The following is a 16,956-nucleotide window of genomic DNA, read 5'->3' on the forward strand; positions in this document are numbered from 1 at the left end:
GGGTCGTAAAGAGTTGGACATGACTGAGCGACTGAACTGAACTGATATGTCTGTCTCACTGAATGTAAAACTTTCTTGAGTATTTATTTTTCACTTTGTAGCTGCCATCAAGAAAAATTAATGCTAATGTATAATCAATACATATTTATTGGACTGATTTGAAATTTCAATGGGAAAGTTAGAATACAGAATTACTAAATTTCTGGTGCTTTGGAGCTTTGGTTTGGATTCTAACCCTATTTACTTCCTGTATGACGTGGTACAAGTTACCAAAATTCTAGCTCGAATTTCCCCAACTCAAAAATGGATTAAATAAGACAATGAATGTAAATTACAGGGTACTTCTTAAGTGCTACTTATACAATGAGACTACTGGGTTCCTACAATGCTTTACGTTAGGGGTAGGTGGTGGTAAGAAAAATGTAAAACAGGCAATGTTCTTGTCTTCACGGAGTTCTAAACAGTTGGAGAGACACACAAAAAACAAATAATAACACAAATAAACTAATTACAAACTGCCATGAAACAAAGTTAAGAATTCAGTGAGAATAGGGACTGATTTAGATTGCTGAGGAGGGATTTCTGAGGGAGTAGCGTTTAAGCTGAAACTTGAAGGATGAAGAGATTCTCTATTTCCTCTCGTTCCTCAACTCTCTTTAGACTGGCTTCCAACTCTCCACCTAAACAGCTCTTGCTAACGTTACCAGTGGCTACCACGCTACTATGTACATCTGACATTTTTCACGCTCTTACTTCTTAGCAGCACTCAACGCAGTTGGTCACTCCCTCTTTGAGAGGCTGTCTTCCTTTGGCTTCTCTATGATTAAACGTCTTCTTATCTCTGACTGCCTCAGTCAGGGCCTTTGTAGGTACATCTTCTTAACAGCTTGGACAGCCTCGCCGTTAGCTGTAATAGTGAATAAAAACGCAGTCCTTTCGAGTCAAAAAAAAAAGAGGTGTGTACAAGCTAAGGCATTTTTTTTTCGACCTTCTCCTCGCTTCTGGTGCGCAGTATAAAACCACGAATCTAAAAGTTTTAGGTTTCAGTCGAGGGGCCTCTCTCCCGCGGGGGGAACACCTGTCCACAAGTCAGGCGCGGGCTTTCAACCTGACCCTAAATAGGTAAGTTTGCCCGAAACGAGGGACAAAGGAACAGTGTGGTCTCGCCAGGTGTTTCACGTCTCCTCCGCCGCCCTCGCGCCGGCTTGCGGTGAGCCCGGCCCGTCCCAGCGCACCGCCCTCACAGTCGAGTCCTCCGTAGTCCCAGCATTCCCCGCGCCTCTACCATCGAGAGCAACTTCCGGCGTCGCTGGTGTAGGTGGATGAAGAAGGAGCGGGCCCTCGCTCTTCTGTTTCAGTGCCTCGCGCTCTCTTGGGCAACATGGCGGGTGTGGAGGAGGCAGCGTCCTGCGGGAGCCACCTGAATGGCGACCTGGATCCAGACGACAGGGAGGAGGGAGCTGCCTCTACGGCTGAGGAGGCGGCCAAGAAAAAAAGACGGAAGAAGAAGAAGAGTAAAGGGGCTGCCACAGGTAAGGGGAGTTTTATGTTTTCCCAGTCCCCGCCGGGATGGCTGAACAGCTCGACTCGGGCTCGGCGTTGGTGACAGGGCCCGGGGACTGAGCACCCTGGACTGATTCCCAGGACTGAACGTTTGTCCCGGGAGAGCTACAGATTCCCAGTCCCGGGAAGAGGTGACTTCTTCCAGGCGTCTTTTGGGTGTGGGGTGGCGGAGAAGAGGGTGCCTCGGTTTCTGTGAGGTTGCTGGGGCAGAGCTTCTAAATTGCCGGAACTTCGCTCCCACGCAGACGATGCGACGGACTTGAAGCGGTGCTCGGGGCCCAGTCCTCCCACTTTGCGGGTTGGCCTCCTCCTTGAAAATCTGGTTCTGACCACACTGTCGCCTCTGTGCTGGAGAGACGTGGGACATCTTTTCGTCGAGAGTGGGGGTGGAGTGGGCAAGTCTTAGTGCCTGGACCGCACCTCCCCCTTTACGGAGTGATTTTTGTGGCATGCTGCCCTTTGGGGTTGGGTGTGTGTGTGAATTTGGAGTGTGTGTGTCTGAGAATGCCCACGCGCTCTTGTCACTGAGTAGTAGTATGTCACTGCTTGGGGGAGTAGATGTGTGGGTGTGTGTGATTTTTGTGGCGCGCTGCACTTTTGGGGTGTGTGTGTGTGAATTTGGGGGTGTGTGTATCTGAGAATGCCCACGCGCTCTTATCACTGAGTAGTAGTAATAGCAGGATGTGTGGCGGCGGTGCGAATCCTCACCAACTAATCCTACAGTATCATCAAGCTTTGGGGCTTTTAGGCCTGAATGATGATGCCACTTGTAGGCAGTCTGGGTAGAATATTCTTGAGTCCGAATGAAGCTACTCTAAATCCACTAGTAAGGCAAAGAAAACAGCTGAAAGTTTACACTTAGATTATAAGTTAGAAACTTAAACATTTGAATATGAGAAGTCATTGTTTTTGATGCATCAAGGCCTTCGTTTTAGGAAAAATTGTACTGTTAAAATCAGCTGCAGAAAGAATGAGAGAAAAATGGAGAGGCCAGAAGCCAGAAGTGATGAAGGGAGTTGAGAGAGGTTGAAGAGGGTTAATCTGTATCTTTCTGAAATTTTGATTAGTTGGAAGTTGAAGAGGGAGAGTTGTAGGTGCTGGGACACTTTCAGAGCAAAATTTAATTTCAGGACATAGTCTGGTGGCTGTTCCTGGCTCCAGATGAAATCCAAGCTCTTCAGTTTGTCCTTTAAGGTGTTTAGCAGACCGTCCCTAATATGTTTTTAACACTTGTGTGTCTCAGTATGAATTCTCTACGGTAGCTAGCATGTGACCTCATTATGTACTACCTGGTAATACTACCTCTTTTTACGTATTACTCCTATAGCTAGATTGTAATCCCTTCTAGAGCAGGGCCCGGTCTTGTGTTTAGCTGTTGGGGAATTTTGTTTTTTAGTAATGGAATAACTTTTCCTATATATTTTGATTTTACCCTGCTCAGCTTGACAGTTTCTTTCTATCTGAACCCCTGAAGCTTCCAGGATTTCCCACAGACATCTTCTTACTAAGGCCTTCAGCATTTATTGCCCATCTTAAGTTCCTGCTTGGTTAATAAAGTATTTGCTGTAGATTAATTGGTAAACACTTTAGAAAGTTAAGCTACTTAAGGATAGGGACCAACTCACCCTGTAGCTCCTAGCACAGAGAATGCCTAGTGAGTATCTTGTTAAATGGGCAGTACCACTTAGATATGGAAGATTTTTCTGTCATTAATAAATTCTATTCTCCTTACAATGTTTCTGTTTTTGTTTCCTGAACACTTGTCAGGAAGAGTTATGTGTGTTTTAGGATCCTTAGAACATATTCTAGTGGGAAGATACCTTTGTCAGATTTGATTTAGTTGTTATATTTGATCAACAGGGCAACAGGAACCTGATAAAGAAGCAGGAGCCTCAGTTGATGAGGTGGCAAGACAATTGGAAAGACAAGCATTGGAAGAGAAAGAAAGAGATGATGACGATGAAGGTAAATGGTTAATTTGAATTTTATGGTTAGGAGGGTAGGAAATATGACATTCTTTAACCAAAGCTGCGTACTTGTCAATATAATCCAATATTCTCTGATATTTTACTTAATTGTTGTTAAAGCCTCAATGTCACAGGTAAAAACAAAAAGGTATTTATTAGCAACTCTTTAAAAAATTGGATATGTTGAATGCTTAAGTAACACAGATCTCAGCTTTTTAAAACATACTTGGTAAAAAGCCGAGTAGTAGATGAGTATTAATAAGATAAAATTGAATGAATGTTGATCTTACTTTTATTGAACAACTAATATGTACTAGGCACTATCTTAGGATACTTCCGTCCATTTTTATTTTACCCTCACAAAAACCTAGCAAACAGGAAATGATAGTTACATGATTTGCCCAATCTGACATAGCTAGTATGTATAAATAAAGTCAGTTTCAAATCTAGCACCTGTGCATGTAAGTCACTTCAATCATGTCTGACTCTTTGGGACCATATGGACTGTAGCTTGCCAGTCTCCTCTGTCTGTAGGATTCTCCAGGCAAGACTACTGGAGTAACTTGCCATGCCCTCCTCCAGGGGATCTTCCTGATTCCAAGTCTGTTCCTTGTACTCCATCAAAGGTACTTTTATTTATTTTCATAGGAGCACATTGGAGTGCTTCTAAAACCTATTATGAATTCACTGGCCCCATATCCTTGTATTTTGGAGCTTTTGCCAAAGGTTTCTATAAAGACAACAATTCTTGGAATTGTAGGAATTGATGCTATCAGTAAGACAGTGGAGGGAGTGATTAGTTGGGAGAACTATTATTCTATAGCCTCTTTAGGCGGAAGAGGAGATGGGGCTTCCCATTCTTAATTATATGCTGCTATGATCTATTCTTCCTCAAGCACTGCCAGCTAGGGCTTATGCCTTCCAATCTTTAGCAACAAATATCTGCTGTACTTTTCTTGTGTTAGGATAATGCAAAGCAGTTGTGCTTCCTTTGGGAAGACAAGTTCTGTAAGTCTTCAAGGAGATTATGGTCAAATTTAGTAAAAAAAAAAAAAAAAAAAAAAGCCAAGATTTGATAGCAAACATAACACTGGGTTGTAGCAAAGGAAAGTACGGTGCTTAATTGCAAAACACTAAGCAGGGAGAATGGGCATCTCATGCTCAAAAGCCCTGAAGGCTTTTTGTTGTTCAGTAACTCAGTTGTGTCTGACTCCTTGCGACCACATGGCTTGCGGCACTCCAGGCTTCCCTTTCCTTCACTGTCTCCTGGCATTTGCTCAAACTCATGTTCGTTGAGTCAATGATGCCATCCAACCGTCTCATCCTCTGTCGCCCCCTTCCCTTCCTGCCCTCAATCTTTCCCAGCATCAGGGTCTTTTCCAATGAGTTGGCTCTTCCCATCAGGTGGCCAAAGTATTGAAGCTTCAACATCAGCATCAGTCCTTCCAGTATAATAATCAGGAATGATTTCCTTTAAGATTGACTGGTTTGATCTCCTTTCTGTTCATGGGACCCTCAAGAGTCTTCTCCAGCACCACAATTGGAAAGCATCAATTTGGCACACAGCCTTCTTTATGGCTGTACGTGACTACTGGAAAAACCATAACTTTGACTGATGGACCTTTGTCGGCAAAATGGTGTTTTTGCTTTTCTAAGGAGCAAGCATCTTTTAATTTCATGGCTGCAATCACCATCTGCAGTGATTTCGGAGCCCAAGAAAATAAAGTCTGTCACTGTTGCCATTTTTTTCCGCATCTATTTGCCATGAAGTGATGGGACTGGATGCCATGATGTTCGTTTTTTGAATACTGAGTTTTAAGCCAGCTTTTTCACTCTCTTCTTCCACCTTCATCAAAAAGCTTTTTAGTTCCTCTTCATTTTCTGCTATTAGGGTGGTGTCATCTGCGTAGCTGAGGTTATTGATATTTCTCCCGGCAGTCTTGATTCCCCTCTGTGCTTCATCCAGCCTGGCATTTCACATGATGTACTCTGCATATAAGTTAAATAAGCAGGGTGACAATATACAGCCTTGACATTCTCCTTTCCCAATTTGGAACCAGTTTGTTGTTCCATGTCGGTTCTAACTGTTGCTTCTTGACCTGCATACAGGTTTCGCAGGAGGCAGTTAAGGTGGTCTGGTATTCCCATCTCTTTCAGAATTTTCCATAGTTTGTTGTGATCTACACAGTCAAAGGCTTTAGCGTAATCAGTGAAGCAGAAGTAGGTGTTTTTCTGGAATTCCCTTGCTTTTTCTATGATCCAGCGGATGTTGGCAATTTGATCTCTGGTTCCTCTGCATTTTCTAATCCAGCTTGTACATCTAGAAGTTCTCGGTTCACATACTGCTGAACCTAGCTTGAAGGATTTTGAACATTACTTCGCTAACATGTGAAATGAGTGTAATTGTATTGTAGTTTGAACATTTTTTGGCATTGCTCTTCTTTGGGATTGAAATGAAAACTGACCTTTTCCAGTCTTTTAGCCACTGCTGAGTTTTCCAAATTTGCTGGCATATTGAGTGCAGCACTTTCACAGCATCATTTAGGATTTGAAGTAGCTCCGCTGGAATTCCATCACCTCCACTAGCTTTGTTCGTAGTGATGCTTCCTAAGGCCCACTTGACTTTACACTCCAGGATGTATGTCTCTAGGTGAGTGGTGACACCATGGTGGTTATCTGGGTCATTAAGACCTTTTTTGTGTAATTCTTCTGTGTATTCTTGCCACCTCTTCTTAGTATCTTCTGCTTCTGTTAGGTCCATACCATTTCTGTCCTTTAGTCTGTCTATCCCTGCACGAAATGTTCCCTTGGTATCTAATTTTCTTGAAGAGATCTCTAGTCTTTCCCATTCTATTGTTTTCCTTTTCATTGTTCTTTTAAGAAGGCTTTCTTTTTCTTCTTGCTATTCTTTGAAACTTCTAAAACAAGGCTTTTAGGGAAGGATTTTTAAAGGCAGCATTAGGGGTGAGGGTTGCTATGTGTCTGATCAGCTTGTGGACATTCTTCTGATTGGTTGGTTGTGCACTATCAGGGTGACTTTTTGGGAATCTCAGTTATCAGTTTTCTGGCTTCAACTTATCTGGAGTCAGCATACAGTCTGGTGGTCAGCATACAGCTAACTTTTCTGCCTGGTAGGGGGTTTAGTATTTGCAGACCAACTCAAGAATGTGGCTCAGTGTTATCTATAGCCCTTGAGGAGAAACTAAAGGTCCTTTACTCTGTATGGCTAAACTATTATGATTTTGTGTTGTTGGGCTGTTTTCCTTTGTTTCTGGATTTTTCTCATGTCTCTGATTAAATTTGTTCTTTGGAACTCAGGGAAAGCCCTAGGGTTTAAAGCTGTTTTACCACCAAGAGGCAGGATCTGTCCCACAGAGTCCTGTTTGGTTTCAGGCTCAATGAAAAGGAAAATAGTTAGATTTTCCTTTTCTTTAAGCAGACCTCTTGTCTGTTCTGCCTTGGTTTATACTTCAGACTTTGAACATATTTTGAACTCTTAACAAGAACGGTAATTGTAAATTCCAGGTTGCTGTTGACTCACTATGTGTAGAGTATCAGCTGCTTTGAAGATAATGCCTTGTTTCAGTGCACTTCTACAGAGTTATATGAATCTCTAGACATTGAAGGAGGAAATTTTGCTTTTCAGAATGGAAATCTTCAATGTATTAAAGAAGATTTTAGGTATATTGCTAGTTTTCTCCAGTTTGGTTCATCGTATCCCTAATTCATTTTGATAATGAGGATCAGCCAATACTGTTTAACTGTTGTGAGAATTCTTTGAGTGGATGGAAAGCTAATAGTTCAGTATCTTTGTTCTTAAGGGAAATTGTTCATTGTGGAGGACAGAACGTAGAGGTGGTAAGGTACCTGCAGTAAAAGTTACTGAAATTTGGAGGTGGAATTGTGAGCTGAATGCTGAAGGAAAGCTCATTTGAAGGAATGGAACTTAAATAAAAGCCAAGCAAATGGGACCATTTTGGGCCAGGACAATGCTGAGAAAGTATTCAAAGTGTAGTAAACGACTGTTTACTGGCCTCATTATGAGGTGATTCATTGAGGGAGTCTTTGAGCAGTTCCTTTTTCCCATTTTTCATTTGTTCATTCTTTTTTTCCTCCCAGTTTTATAATTGGCATACAATTCTGTGTATGTTTAAGGTATACAGCACAGTGATTTGACTTATGCACATCATAAAATGATTACCACATAAGCTTAGTGAATATCCATCATCTCATATAGCTACAAAATAAAAGAAAAAAATTTTTTTCCTTGTGAGAACTCTTAGGATTTACTATTTTAAGAATTTTCATATACAACATAAAGAAATATTAATTATGTTAATCACATACCTTACATCTCTCAAAGACAGAGATTCGCTCAGTTGTGTCTGACTCTTTGCGACCCCACAGACTGTAGCCTGCTAGGCTCTCTGTCCATGGAATTCTCCGAGCAGGAATACTGGAGTTGGTTGCCATTCCCTTCTCCAGGGATCTTCCTGACCCAGGGATCAAACCTGGGTCTCCCGCATTGCAGGCAAGTTCTTTACCGTCTGAGCCACCAGGGAAGCCCTGGTAGTCATTTATCTTCTAACTGGAAGTTGTACCTTTTGACCGACCATCTTCATCTGCCCACACTGTCTCTGGTAATCTCAAATCTGATCTCTCTTTCTATGAGTTTGAGCATCTTAAAAGAAGAATGTTATGAAAAGATAATATAGTCTTCATGTACATGCAGGGTTGTTAGAAACGAGGAAGTAGAGGCATGGAGATCATTTTGGAGGCCAGTTGACAGTAGCCTCAGGCATGTGGTAATGAGAATGGAAAGGAAGGGTCCAGTGGAACAGTGATCGTAGAAGCAAAATTCAAAGGATTGAGAGGCTTTCAGTCTGGATAGAGGGCTTTCCCATGGGATCATGAAAGAGTCGACAAGACTTAATGACTAAACAGCAACAAAATCTGGAGAGAAGGAGAGAGGAGAAACTAGCAGACTCTAGGGGTCTAGGTTTCAAATTTGGGTGACAGGATGTTGGTACCATTGATTGAAATGGTGAGGTAAAGAGGGAAAGTTGGTTAAGAGATTAGAAGGGGGTGCTGCAGACAAAAAAGGTTATGCTGAGTTTAATTTTAGATTTGTTTATTTGCAAATGGGGGTACTGATGTGGAAAGTTAATCCTGTGGGTATTTGGCGATGTGCTAACCCTGACGATAAAGAATCTGCCCGCAATGCAGGAGACTAGGGTTTGATCCCTGGGTCAGGAAGATCCACTCCAGTATTCTTGCTTGGGCAACTCCATGGAGAGAGGAGCCTGGCAGGCTACAGTCTGTGGGGTCTCAAAGCATCTGACCAACAGACTGAGCACCACACCCAACATACAGACCATATCCATTTAACATTTCCATCCCCACAAAAAATGTTCCCTTTGCCCTTTTGAAGTCAGTTCTCTTGCTCTATTTGCTGACTCCTGGTAACTTTTGATATATTTTCTGTTCCTATAGTTTTTTCTACATTACTGTATGAATGGAATTTTTACAGTATGCACCTATTTTGGTGTTTGGCTTGTTTCACTTAGCATAATATTTTTGAGAGTTATCCAGTTGCATATGTATCAGTAGTTTATTACTATTTATTGCTGAGTAATATTCCAAATTTGTTTGTCCATTTACTAGTTAATGAATATTTGGATTGTTTCCAGATTTTGTCTCTTATGGATAAAGTTACTGTGATCATTTGCATACGTTTAGGCTTATGTTTTCATTTCTTCTGAGTAAATACCTAAGAGTACTGTTGCTGGTAATGTGGTGAGTGTATGTTTAACCTCATAAGAAACTTATCAAGCTGTTTTGCTTTCCTGTCAGCAGTGTTTGAAAGTTCCAGTCCCTTTGTAAACTCATAAGCACTGGTACTGTTTATTTTAATTTTAGCCCAGTAGGTGTATAGTGGTATGTCATCTTTTCATATTTTTATTTGTCTTTCATTTATCTTTGAAGTGTATGTTCAATACCATTTGTCTATTTTTCAGTTGGGTTATTTGTTGTCTTACTGAGGTGTAAGTAGTTCTTTATGCAAGTTCTTCATCAGTTACATATTTTACAGCTCTTTTCCCCCATGCTTGTATTGTTTGTAGCAGAAAAGATTTTAATTTTGATGAAGTCCAGTTTATCAACTTTTTTCCTTTCTGGGTCATATTTTTTGTGTCCTGTCCAAAAGTTAAATAATTGATGTCTTTAAAGTCATGAAGATTTTTCTATTGTAATCTTTTCAGTAAGTTTTGTATGTGTCATAAATGTTAAAAGGAAGAACTGCTTTTATAGATAATAAATGTTTTATATGCTTTGGTCTATGTCCATTTAGAATTAATTTTTATATATAGTGCAAGGTAAGGATTGAGATTCTTTTTTTTTTTTTGCATATAGATGTCCAGTTATCATATCAAGTATTAATTGATTTGAGCATAGTGCTAATGCAGAAAAGAAGGTCTCTGTCTATTTAGAGTATCCTGAGACGCTCTGAAAGACAGACATGTAAAAACATAATTTGTAGCATGGTATGATAGGTGGAAGTATGAGCATATGGTCTTAAAATGTATATCCTGGCTCTACCATCATTCTAGCACAAGTGGCCATTTTTCTGTGCTGAATAGCAACCTTGGACATTGGATAAAATAATTAACCTTAGAAGGATGATCAAGTATCAGAGAAGGAGCTTCATCTTACCCATTTTAAAGATGAAGATACCATGGTGGTGGAGGCTAATTAACTTGCCCAAGGTCACAGCGCTGGTAGGATTTTGAATGTGTTTAAAACTGGTTATACATCATGAAGCATTGTTTAAGGTTCAGTCTAAGGTAAATTGCAGTGTGCTATGTTGAATATTTGTCCAGAACAAAGACTGTCTTGTTTACTGTTCTATCCCTGTTGCCTGTCACTGAAGAACTCAGCAAACATTTATTGGATGAGTGAAGAAGGCTGCTGTTAAAACTGTAAAGCACAATAGGCGAAATAGATTATATGACACACGAGGATGTTGAAAGTTGTGTTTTCCAAAATTTTTAGTGTTGTTTTTGTTAAAGCTTTGACTTGAGAAACCACTACTGAGTAAATCAGTAGTATTTGTTTTCTCTACTGTGTTTCTGTTGATACTATAAGATTGAATATAAGAAACGTAATTTTGTTGGTCAAAAATTGTCAAACAGTTGTAGTTTCCTATCACTCAGGCCATTAAAGCCTTAGATTATGTTACCTCCTTCTTTGCTGAGCTGCTGTTTCCTAATTCTCAGTTGGGTGAAAATAAATATAAACAGGATAGATAAACTAAAAGAACACTCATTTATTGAATGGGTTGAATATTTATCACGTGCTTGGCACTGTGCTTAAGGGTGTCTAATCCTTAAGGAGCTCACAGACAAGTAGAAGTCAGTATAAATCAGTGATTGAGTGATAATTAGAATATATAGTTAGCGTGGTGAGATTTCTTTTATGGCTTTTATCAGTCTAGCAGTAAAAAGGGAGCACTTTGAACAGAAAATGTAAGCACTCATTTGACATTTTTTGATGAGTGTGGATTTTACTAAAATTATTAATGCTAAATAACTATGAGTTACTACCCCTAGGTGAAACATTAAAAAAAATACTATATGCTAGGCATACTATTAAACTATCAACTTCTAATTATTGGGAACAGTGTCCCATTCATCCCTTTTTCATAGTTATGTTATTTGTGGGTAGATTAGCAGACTTCAGAAATGATTGTTAAAATGTATTGAGCAGCATTTTTAGAAATTCAGACACTTAGGTCTATTTTTGATACCTTTATTTAAAATACTTTAACTCCCTATTTAATCTTGGTCATAATTATATTCTTTATTTTTTTCTCTTAAGTTTATGGGCATTGGGCTGCATAGAAAATTGTCATAAAAACTGACAAGCAGATTGTGGCTGTTTTGGATAGTCTTTTGCCAACTGTTTTTTGAAATAGTTCTCAGTTTTGGTCATCAGGTTCTTTTGAGAATCTGAGAGCTATGAACCTAGGAAAAGTAAGATTTTTTTTTTCTTTTGTATACAATTTGATGCATAAAGAGAACTCTTTCTCTGATAACAACTAGGTAGGAAAAGATATTTTAAAATACGAGACCCCAATTACCTCTCACTGGATTAGGAATCAAGTGATATTCTTGGTCCAGTTTTACTATTTATCTATTAGGATTATCTTGGGCATGTCCCTTAAACATTTCTTGTTCAGGATTGTTTTGAGAATCACATGAGGTTGTGAAATACAAGTGTTTAACTGCAAAGCATATATCAACTGTAACTAGTATCCTTTCAGATGAGGTCATATAGTCATTATTATACTGGTGTTTAAGTAACACTAGTTATTTTTCTTAGCTTTAAAAAATGTTATTTAATACACTGTTTATTCTTAAGATGTCTTATTCAACAATTCTTGTATTTAGAATAAATCAAAGTAAAGTTTACTAGTGCTTTTGATTGCACAAGTCAAATTCTGATACTTGAAGCTAACAATATACAGAGTTCTAAGAGTATTGGGTCAACTTTGTCATATGCTATTTAAGATGCCCTCTATGTACATGTGTGCTTGTTTTGTCCCTCTGCTTATGAAGTTTAAATGAATTTGACATGTCTTCTCTTAGATGGAGATGGTGATGGAGATGGAGCAACTGGAAAGAAGAAGAAAAAGAAGAAGAAGAAGAGAGGACGTTAGTGTCTTTAGTTGATCCTACTTGCCAAATTACAAGTGGTTATTAATCAGCAGGCTTGAAGAGTAGGTTTGAAGTTGCTTAAGATCCTGGTGTATGTTAGGGAAATAAATGATGGCCTAATAAAGTTAGAATTTAGTGAAACTTATTAGTATTTGGCAAGTAGTTTTAACAGTCTTGTTATTTTATTTTCTTTGTTATTTAGTCAAAAGATATTAATAATTTTGTTGCATTTTGTTGCATTTTACTGCAAGTTAGGGATGAATTCTTGAAAAACTTTATAATTTAAAATTTGATTAATTCAGATAATTTTGTCAGTGATGACTTAAATAATGCCACCATGTGCTAATAGAATAAACAGTTTGCAGTTCACCTACCAGTTTTGATATTGAAGAGATTCTTGACATATTTAATGACGAATCCCATTATTTAAAATTTGTGAATATGGTGAATTTTTATGAGTAATATTTGTATTGTGCTATTTCAGATTCACTTAAAATATGATCCTACTTGTATTTTGTTTCTATAAATAATACAGCCAAACATCTTAAGGGACTTGAAACTCTTAGGGAGAATAAGGGGTGACTGTGTAGTATTGGGGAACAAAGATTGGGTTGGGAATCAGAATGAGTTCTAATCTTGGATGCCCTTTGGCATCAGGGACCATTGATTGTCTGGCTAAATCTAGGATAAAACTTTATGAATGAGAATATTGAGGGTTTGACTTTCATTTTTATCTCTGTGTTGAAAATACTTAAATTATTTTTTAAAAAATCTGTTAGCTCTGCCAGATATTTCCCTGATACATCTCTAGGTGGAGATGGGATTGCTTTCTAGTCAGGCATCTATTCTGGTTAGATCCTTCTACTCAAGACATCAGTTCTGCCTCTAGCATAATCTGTATTTAATGAGCATAGATTACTTGCTTTCTAGGAATTATAATGTCATATTCCTTCCATTCAAAAATTGTTCATAGAGTGCTTTTAAGACATAATGTTTCCTGAAAATGGCTTGAGAGAGATCTATTTCTCCAGATACTCTAAAATTGCTTCCTAATGAAGGTAGATAAGCAGGGAGGAGTGTTAAGAGGCTGCTTTGTGTTTTCCTTTGGTAGACTCTTCCACTGATAGGCATTTTAGTATGATACCATCAGCTTTTATTGTGCCTCCTCTAAGGAGATTGTTGAACTTGCTGTTCATTATATTTCTTTATGAGCACTCTTGAAAGACCTCTCTCTTTGTCTGATCTTAGTATCAAGAATAATTGTGCTTTTCCTGAGTAGTTAATATGTTTTGTTGCAAAAACATGAACTATGCAAATAATCTAAACCCCCCCCCCTTTTCGTTTTTTATTGACTGCTAGAGGATTTAGAGCCAAATCTAGTTTTGTATTGGCCTTATTTCAGGTTCTATTTTAGGTTCTTTTTGTGTTTTGATTTTTTGCTTTCTAATTTGCTTTGAATGTGTCTTATTTGTGTCATAAATCACTTCTGAAATAATTCAAATAATGTAATCAGGAGCAGTTTACTGCCTTCATTTTCCTCATCTATAAAGTGAGAGAATTGTAAGTGATAGTTAACAATTAAGTGCAATACAGATACTTATAACTGTTCATAGTTTTAGATAATAACTTGGACATAGTAGATTATAATTTTCAGAGGTTATCCAAGATTTCATCTAGTTCTTCGTTTTGTAGATGAGGAAACTGACGCTTAGCACATTTAGCCATTTGTCCAAGTCACAGCTAATAAGTGGTAAAGGTTAGGCTTCAACTTATTTTGTTTACAAATTCTTTACTTTTTCTCTGATCTTTTTGAGTCCTTTATCTTGTCTTAGTAATTTGTGGACAATATTAAAGGCATCTTTATTAGATTTGTAGATGAAATAAATTTCAGGATTATGAGATAATCCTTTGACAAAAAACAAGATTTCAAAAGAAAATGAATTATTAACCATCTGAAATTTAAATAGGCATATATAAAATTAGTATAAGGTAATAGGTAGGATCCTAAGGATTTTTTTTTTACATTAGTTTATTTATCTATTTTAGGATTTTGGATGCTTGTACAATGTGAAGGAAAATGCTAGGATCCAGACCTTTCAGGTCTGGATTTTTAGAATCAACAGTGTAGTCTTATACTGATTATACCTTATTTGAACTATTAGTAAAAGTCAAATCTAGTACCAACTTAAACACTGAGAAGGCTGGTGAGTATGAGTGAAAGTGTTTAAGAACTTCATATCCCTTAAAATGGCTTCTCGTCATAGAGAGAAAGGAAGCAGTAGAAATGAAGAGTAAAATTTTTTTAACTGCAAAGACTAAAGTAGAGCTAACAGATGAAAGTAATGGGGATATTGCTTTCTAGCAGGTACAGTTCTCCCAGAATGAATGGATTTTAGCTGGGGAGATAATGACTGCCTTCATTGTCAGGCATGTGCTATCTGTCAGGGATGTTAGAGATTCCTGGATTTGAATGTGAAGCTTAATTAGGTGACATCTAAGGTCATTTTTATTTCAAAATTCTAAATGTTCCCTCTTAGGAGGAGCCTAAAATGGTGTTTCCCAAGTTTGCTTACCCATAGAACAATTCTAAACATTATGCAAAAAGAGGAAAATAGTGTTCGTGAAATAACTGAATATTCCATTAAAAGAAAGAACCAAAAAGTGTTTCTGTAGATAAATCATTTGGCTCAATTGTCATAAAATATGTGTTAAAATTTCAGTTAAAAAACCTCTAACATAAGACAGGTTATAATCAAAAGATAACCACACACTTCAACTTGGTAGTTGGTAAATGCTGCAGGTATACATTGAAAGTCATGTATTATTGTATAAATTATGTAACTTCCTGACATTCCTTGGATATAGCATTGTTCTTCATAGAGTAAAAAGTATATAACTAGGTCTTATGCAGACTTTTAGAAGACACATCTCTAAATATTTTTAAAAATCATTTTGAAACAGTGGTGTCTTAGAATATAGTTTGGGAAATAATGTGTCCTTAAAAAATATGCTAAGTACTGAAACTTTCCAAGTATTTGGAAATTGTATGTGATTCCTAAATTCTTTTAGCACTGAGAATGTACATTCTTTAACTTTTATACATAATATACCCTTCCAATAATTTTTTTACCTGTGTTATTAATATATAATGGCTTTATATTTTTATTTTATTGCTGTAGGATTTCTTTCATACTTTCTTGTCGTTTATTTGATTTTTATTTGTGAAAGCTGCTTCTATATGCTATTCCATTTCCAGTATAGTAAATGAAGACAAAAACATTAGAAGTGTTCTTTGTGCCAAAGCATATACTGTTTAAATACATAATGGAATTATGAGGAGTTGAATATTTTTATTCCCAAATAACTGTAAATAAGAGAAGGTGGCCACTCTGGTGAAATATCTTCTGTTTTTAACTGTAAAAGTGATAACAAGGAAGTTCCTTAGTCAGGACATGTAATAACAATTAGGAACTGAGAAAAATTGTAATGATAACTGCTTAATTTTGTTTTTAACTACAGAAGTTAATGTTTTATTTGTATCTCACAGCAAAAGTTCAAACAGACCCTCCTTCAGTTCCAATATGTGACCTGTATCCTAATGGTGTATTTCCCAAAGGACAAGAATGCGAATACCCACCCACACAAGATGGGTAAGGATCACAAAATAACTTCCAGTTTGACGTTCAAAAATTGTAGCATAGCAGTAAAGCAGATTTGATTTTTCTTGGAACTTTGCTCTACTACCTAAATAAAAACACTTATGAATTTGTTGCAGAGAAAATACAGTAGAAGCCCTCTTATCCAAAATGATAATGATAACCAACTACTACTAGTAGTTGGTTAATCGTTACTGATAAAAGTTAACTTAAAACAAGCATTTGTTTTTCATCATTGTTGATCCTTAAGCGTAGATTGCATTGGACTCCACTTTTTTTTTTCCTGTGAGCTATATCCATAACGCACTGAGTCCATTCCATTTTGAGTTTCTGTGAACAGCAAGAACTAAGTAATCTGAGGGCTGATGGCTATATCTTTATATCTTTTTTCTGAAATCATTTCCATTTGACAGAAGTATTTTTTGATAGCTTGCCTTTAATGAAACTTCTCTGAGTAGTCAATTTAGTTTTCATAGAAACAATTTTTTTTAGTAATGTATAATTAAATTACATCATTGCAGTAACAAGTACAAATGGCACAAATCACTTGATTTTTGGAAGTGTTCTGAAAGAGTACATTTTTTCTGGTTAGCAGACTAGTTAAGAGTCTGGATGCTGGGACCAAACTATCTGCATTTGAATCCCAGTTCTAACACTTATTAGCTCTGTGACTTGGGCAAGTAATTTATCATGTTTGTGCTTTCATATCCTAATCCATAACATGGGCACTTCATAGTGTTGTGAGGAATAATATTTAGTATTTAGTAGAGTGATAGACACATAGTAAGCGTTAAGTAAGTGTTAGCTACTGTTACTCAGAACAGGAACCCAACCACTAATATTCAGAATACAGTGAGCATTGGTCCATAAAGTTTACAGGGATAATCAGGAGCATTGGTTAATCCAGTAGTTGCAATAGTTGGTTAAGAAAGCTTCTACTGTACCGTTGTTTCATTGACCTACATAAAGACGACATTGTTTTTATTTAAACTTAGAAAGGAACATGATGTTATGTTTTATGGCATGGGCATTTTTTCTTTGAATTTGAATACATCA

At 37.5% G+C, this 16,956-nt stretch overlaps 2 protein-coding genes across 31 annotated transcripts in view; one reads left to right on the forward strand and one right to left on the reverse strand.

Moving 5' to 3' along the window:
• The window catches only part of LOC145546168 (uncharacterized), a 135,667-nt gene extending 134,402 nt beyond the window's left edge, over nucleotides 1–1,265 (reverse strand). For all 28 annotated transcript variants that reach the window (XR_014082607.1, XR_014082606.1, XR_014082596.1 and 25 more), the window contains exon 1: nucleotides 754–1,265. The gene's annotated coding sequence lies outside the window, so the exon portion shown is untranslated. The remainder of the gene's footprint in view (nucleotides 1–753) is intronic.
• Nucleotides 1,266–1,374: 109 nt separating this feature from the next.
• Nucleotides 1,375–16,956, forward strand: part of METAP2 (methionyl aminopeptidase 2) — a 29,403-nt gene continuing 13,821 nt past the window's right edge. The window contains exons 1-4 of one of the 3 annotated variants that reach the window (XM_081592225.1): nucleotides 1,375–1,532; nucleotides 3,424–3,528; nucleotides 12,176–12,241; nucleotides 15,792–15,894. In XM_081592225.1, coding sequence (XP_081448351.1) covers nucleotides 1,382–1,532; nucleotides 3,424–3,528; nucleotides 12,176–12,241; nucleotides 15,792–15,894 — 425 coding nt within the window. In that variant the 5' untranslated portion in view covers nucleotides 1,375–1,381. The remainder of the gene's footprint in view (nucleotides 1,533–3,423; nucleotides 3,529–12,175; nucleotides 12,242–15,791; nucleotides 15,895–16,956) is intronic. The other 2 variants (XM_081592227.1, XM_081592226.1) reach the window with 2 other exon arrangements.

The sequence above is a fragment of the Giraffa tippelskirchi genome, chromosome 4, assembly GCF_054371585.1.
Source record: "Giraffa tippelskirchi isolate mGirTip1 chromosome 4, T2T-mGirTip1v1.2.pri, whole genome shotgun sequence".
NCBI lineage: Eukaryota > Metazoa > Chordata > Mammalia > Artiodactyla > Giraffidae > Giraffa > Giraffa tippelskirchi.